We start from the raw sequence: 6000 nt of genomic DNA, 5'->3' as shown, positions 1-6000 counted from the left end.
AAATTTTAGATAATTTCAAAAGTATTATTTTTTAAAAGAATTTAAAACAACTACTATTTTTATATTAACTTCCCTTAACTTTTTAGTGTTATATTATATATAGTGTCAGATTAAATGGCCACTATTTTTATATTAAATTTCTACTGTTAGATTAAATTGCCAGTGTTAAAGAAACAATAGTTTGTTCTATTATATGATTTTAAGTAAGTACAAATAGCAAGTAACCGACCTTAGCTCAGTTGGTAGAGCGGAAGACTGTAGTGGGTATCACCCTCAGAAATCTTTAGGTCGCTGGTTCGATTCCGGCAGGTCGGATTTTTTAGTTTTTATTTGCCGTAAAATTAACTAATAACTTCTGATTTACACGTGCCTACATGAAAAAAATTTCCGAGACAAAAGTCACATAATTGTTCTGGCCCTTCAAGTTCATAGTTTATTTGCCGTAAAATTAACTAATAACTTCTGATTTACACATGCCTACATGAAAAAAATTTCCGAGACAAAAGTCACATAATTGTTCTGGCCCTTAAGTTCAGAGTTTATTTGCCGTAAAATTAACTAATAACTTCTGATTTACTCGTGCCTACATGAAAAAAAAATGTCCGAGACAAAAGTCACACTCGTTCTGGCCCTTTTCCCTAAAAAAAAAAAAAAAATTGTTCTGGCTAAGTTCAGAGTACTTGTGGTTCGTGTTTCATCCATTTTTTTTTATCTTCTGAAAATCATCCAAATAATTGTTGACCTCGTCATGTCTTATTTCCACGGTTCAAGTTTCCAGCGTCGTATATTTTACACCCGGTCCAAAAATTAAATATTATCTCATGATTTACACGGTTAAGCGGTAATTTCCTTGCAAAATAGTTTTAACGTATTCTTTGCAGTATTAAGAAATATGGGGTCTGTCTATCAACACCGACGCCAAAATCAGCGGCCATTGATACTTGCCGGCGAAAGTATTGGATGATAGAACGAACTTAAAAAAAAAATACATAAGCTAAACATTAATGATATATGTGAAATGTACCAAAGAAAATTGAGGGGCAAGAGAAGCAACAGGAAGAGCTAATCTTGACACTGAAACCCTCAAGTGTATGGAAATAGATATATGCCTCTAGAACAAAGCTTCCAAGAAATCGATCGTTGGATCTCAATGGCTTGAAGCCGAAAGAGGAGGCAATTGAAAATATTAACCCTAGATCTAGAAAGAGGAAATACAGGTTTAGCTTAGATGCGGCTGAGAAAGAGAACCTCTGTTTTTACGTTTTAGTTAGGCAAAAGTGGATGTATTTATAGGCATTTTTTAAACCCTAGGTTACATATCTGTCGCTCCACTATTATTAGACCAATTGCATTATGTAGTCCCTCAAGTTATAGTAGATTAACGATTTCATCCCTAACCATTTTTCATTCTCATGGAAAATTAAGGTCTAAATTCCTATGTGATGTTTACAAAAGCCTAGTACATAATTCTCTCAGGTTTCTAGTCCTTCGATTTAGTACCAAGTTCATTTAACCAAACCCGATCAACTCGGGCGAGACCGGATACCATTTGTTTTAAATTTGTATGCTCTCAAAGTGGATACAAATTCGGACAAAAATATATGGCATATACGAAGGCGAGATCAGATACGATAAAAACAAGGGTTCAGTTCAATAGATATATGCATTTTTTTTTCTTTTCTTAATACAATCAATTGGTGGAATTCTGAATACTTCCCGAAACCGACAAACACTCCGGTGAGACACGAGAGTGAAATTTTGTGTATAAGATTAAGGGGTAATATATTCTAATCTATGAAGAAATGCCCAAAGGAACTCGCTGATATGAAAAGAGAGAAAGCAAATCGATCAAATGAAAAAAGTAAGAAAGACACGTCACCTAAAAACTTCTAGACAAAAAAGATGATGATACTAAGTAGAAAGGATAAATATGATGAGAATAGACATGTTCTTTTTCATTTCAAAGCAACTGGTATTCTTTTCAAAATACTAGAATGTTGAAGGGAGTGAAGGCATGAAATGGAACGAAGGTTGGTCCAAACAAATACATATTTATTCAATCAAATCACAATATGAAATCAACAAAACCTGCCTGAAGAACAAGATGATCATCCGAAGCAAGGAAAATTACATTATACACCTATACCAATAATCACCACCAGAAAAGAATTCAAACAACACCAATACAAGAAATCAATAGATTTACAATCGGGTAAAAATAAAGCACTCTTTCTGTTCTTCGTTAACCTCAAGCAGCACTAGAGTGAGGATTGGTCAACTATGTACAGAATCAGGTTGTTGACTTGACATCATAATAATATTCATAATAATCGCTTCGCATCTGGAGAAACCTTTATTACCGTGCTATAAATTGCACTCAGAAGAAGAGAACCCACGATATACTATTATCATATGATTCAATTATGCTTTAAATCTAACGACGACGCAAGATATATCGTCTTTACTCATCCTTTTCACTGCTTCGGCTGTTAATTGCTTGGCCGCTTTCATCGCGTCCTTCGTTCTCCGAGCCATATCCACTGCCTCTTGATTATCCATGACCTGTATTTAACTCACACATGCAAGTATAAACTATATGTTATATATATGTAAGACAAAACGTGTTGAACGTACCTTCCACAAGCCGTCACTTGCAAGAATGAGAAGCTCTGTGTCTGAATCGACTAAAGCTTCTCGGATATCCGGGTCCGATCGCAGATGTGATTTAAGGCTCTTGTCCCCAAAAGCACGCGAAACTGCCAGTTGACCGTTGACTCTTGGAACATCTCCTGAGACAAACTGTGTTATGTTTATAGACAAAATACTTGAGCAATGCACTGTGTTCATAAATGATGTTCATATCCTAAACGATGCGGAGATACAAGGTTTTGAAGCGGTGTGAAATGAAGAGAGCGTGAATTAAACAAAATTTCGAGAAAGTTCAGAAGCAAAACAAAGAACTTCATTGCAGTTTTATATTGTGAGGCAAAACAAAAACAAAAAGAAGCATCACAAATGACGTAGATTAGTAGAGATCAGCTAATTACTGAACAAATCAAGGCATAGCGAGATCCTAAACGAGAACGTAATTAAAGCACGAAAAAAATGAGATTCGATAGACAGAAAACACAAAAAGCTTAAATTGCTCTAATGTGAACTTTGAATTAGCTTCTATTTCATTTGTGTCGCATTGCTGATCGATCGCTTCATATTGATTTATGAACTCAACCAAAAAAAAAAAAAAAAAAAGAGGAACCTGGCAAGTTAGAGACAAAGCCGCCTCGATTCTCGATGCTGCCTCGTTCGGTGCTCGGCTCGTGGTCGGTCGACATCTGGACCGCCTGACCGCCCCTCGAGAGGACGGCTCTCGAGTCTCCGACATTGGCGACCCACAACCGCTGACCGTTCACCAGAATCGCAGTCACCGCGGTGGACCCGCCCCGCCCCAGCCCCGAGCTGTTCGAAAGGATCGCCTGGTCAGTCCTCTCGTACGCTTTCGATATCGACCTCTCGGGGTCCACCCAAAACTCGTCCTGGGACAAAACAAAGCAAAACAAAACATCACTCAGATCACGCCATGATCATTATAAAAAAAAAAAAGAGATTTGAGACCTCGTTCAAGATGTTCTGGAACAAATGTTTTTGAAGGTACGCGGGGACGGTGTCTCCCAAATGGCCGTCGTAAATGGCGAAGAGGCCAAGCTCGTGCTCGTCGAGCTTCACGAACTTGGCCACATGGTAATCCTCCATCGGGTGATTCGCTCTTCCTTTTATCAGGCTGAAACCGTACTTGATTAATCCCTCTTCGCTCCTTCCTTTCCCTGAGCTCGTTGTCGTATTTCCTCCTCCGAACTACACCCAAAGTTTTATAATAATAATATTATTTAAAAATTAGGAACCTTTGATTGGTCTCATTCTCAGTTATAAAGCGTTTTTGCTCTGTATATGAGCAATTGGACTCACAGGCTTTAACCCAAAGGAGCCCAGATATGTGCCCATAATTCTCTACCTTGTGTATAGCAAAAACCAGTACAGATGTATCATAGAAAAATATATAGATAGACTTCATAAACAAGCTAGTTCAAATAACCATAAGAAATTCACGACCAAAATCATCATTTTCATTAGAACATTATTTTTTATTATTATTATTATTGACTACAGAGCATAACTAGCCAAGGTTATATCATGTACAACCATTCACCACAAAGTCTAACCATTGAAGGTCACTAAAAATAGTTCAATTCATCAAGCCAGAAATCAAATAAACAAAAGTCTTATAACACAAGAATAGCATGAGTACAGTTATTTAGATAATCGAAAGGGAAAAAAAAAAACAAAAGGAATATGATCATGAATTATAAATAAATAAATATATTACCGGAGAGGAACCGCGAGAACAGCAAAACCAATCCATAACTTGGCAAGCTCCGTTGTTTCAGAGGCGAGAGGTGAAGAAGAGGCACAATCGTGAAATCACTCTGTTTTCCGATAATAGTCCAATTACCACCATAAAAGCCCAATCAAATTAAACCCTAAAAACCCACATGCCACCAAAAAAAAAAAGTCAAAAACGAGTGAGAACGGGGAATCCGGTGTCCCAGAAGTTGGTCTTATTTCCTTCTCAGCGTCTTCCAATCGAAGCTATTTAATTTATTGGAGTGAACTTCTCTTCATCTATTTATTTATTAATTTCTTTTTTTTGTTTTTATCTTGTTTGTATAGGCCGTGACGTCCTTATTTTATTTTTACCTACAACACAACAGCGAGCAGTGACGAAACAGTAAAACGATAAATAATAAAACAATAATAGTGATATGGAGTGTGACGTCATAAAGTGAAAAAGAAGGGACGGAGTAGGGAGAGCTTTACCATATATAAATATGGTGTTGACTTTTCGGTGGATGTACGTGTGTGTGTGTGTTCATGTGTTGTATAGATGTTTGTGTTTATTTGGGTGGGTTTTGGTATCAACAAATTATCATCACGAGGGCTCTGCGAAATACGATCAGAAGAGGTTTTGTCTGCTTTCAGATTTTCACTTCTCTATGTAAACCTTTGTCGGATATTATGTCATCACTTTTTTTTTATCGTTTTTTTTTTTTGTGGATTTGAAAACCCGTGAAACTTCTTCCTCGAACCCGTAAAGTTACAAAGTTACATGTTACGTTTGACATAAATGGCTTGTCACCATCACTCCCAAAAATTCCTAATCACCATCCAACCGTAAATTATTTTTTACAGTATTTAAAAGAAGATTATGTTGAGACTTAGAACAATGTTAGCTTGAACTACAATAATGCAGCTTTTTCACTTTTTGTTTTTTTGCTCCGTTAATTTCTTAAGACTCACGGAAAAAAGTCAACCCCGTAATGATTTTAAAGTCATGTAGATCTTCTTTTTTTTTGCAAATTCTTGAATAGTCTCATAAAGAAGAGATCAAGTCAAGTATGAGCTTTCTAATTTCTCTGTTTTTTTTTTTTTTTGAAAGAAGCTTTCTAATTTCCCTGTTAAAATAAGTTATGAAGCTCACTTTGATTGTTCAACTTCTCAGTATTTGTTGAATTGAACAGGACAATCGCATTGACTACTGAAATTGAGTATGACTAAAAACGCCAGCTGTATAATAGCTGAGCTGGCATAGAAAATTGGAAAAAACAGTTTGGTATTCATGTTTGGTATGGACAATCGCATTGACTACTGAAGCCATGTTTGGCGTTCATCTCAAAAACAGTTTTTGAGTTTTTGAATGGAAAAAATTGAAAAACAAAAAGTGAAAGTTATGTTTGTTCAAAAAATTTTGAAGTTGTTTTGTAAAAGAGTAAAGAAAACTGAAAACAAATAAAATGTGTTTTTGGAAAAAAATTTCTTCTCTTCTCTTCTCCTTCTCTTCATCTTCTCTTTTCATTTTTTCAAAAACAAAAATGAAAACTGTACCAAACACTTTTTTCAGTTTTTTCAATTTCTCAAAAACAAAAATGAAAACTGTACCAAACAGCT

General features: G+C 35.9%; 1 protein-coding gene and 1 non-coding gene across 2 annotated transcripts; one reads left to right on the top strand and one right to left on the bottom strand.

The window, feature by feature from the left end:
• Positions 1–224: 224 nt before the first annotated feature.
• On the top strand, positions 225–315 carry TRNAY-GUA (transfer RNA tyrosine (anticodon GUA)). Its single transcript is given in 2 exon segments — positions 225–261; positions 280–315. It is a non-coding gene; the product is annotated as a tRNA-Tyr (tRNA).
• Positions 316–2031: 1716 nt separating this feature from the next.
• Positions 2032–4727, bottom strand: LOC149391464 (putative protein phosphatase 2C 9). Its single transcript, XM_089620713.1, has 5 exons — positions 4382–4727; positions 3613–3852; positions 3257–3533; positions 2635–2789; positions 2032–2562 (listed from the first exon to the last, which is right to left on the bottom strand). Exons 1-5 carry the CDS (start codon positions 4415–4417, stop codon positions 2422–2424), a joined length of 849 nt encoding a protein of 282 aa, XP_089476839.1. The 5' UTR covers positions 4418–4727; the 3' UTR covers positions 2032–2421.
• Between the last annotated feature and the right edge of the window lie 1273 nt (positions 4728–6000).

This window comes from Urtica dioica, chromosome 7, assembly GCF_054948205.1.
Source record: "Urtica dioica subsp. dioica isolate 48M chromosome 7, U.dioica_male_clone48M_v1_H2, whole genome shotgun sequence".
Classification (NCBI taxonomy): domain Eukaryota; kingdom Viridiplantae; phylum Streptophyta; class Magnoliopsida; order Rosales; family Urticaceae; genus Urtica; species Urtica dioica.
This window is presented reverse-complemented; position numbering and strand designations above follow the sequence as displayed.

Coding starts and splice junctions, on each gene's coding strand:
- LOC149391464 (XM_089620713.1), bottom strand. CDS start 4,417: ATGGATTGGTTTTGCTGTTCTCGCGGTTCCTCTCCG. Junction 3,853..4,381: donor GTTCTCGCGGTTCCTCTCCG/GTAATATATTTA, acceptor CTTTGGGTGTAG/TTCGGAGGAGGAAATACGAC. Junction 3,534..3,612: donor TCCAGAACATCTTGAACGAG/GTCTCAAATCTC, acceptor GTTTTGTCCCAG/GACGAGTTTTGGGTGGACCC.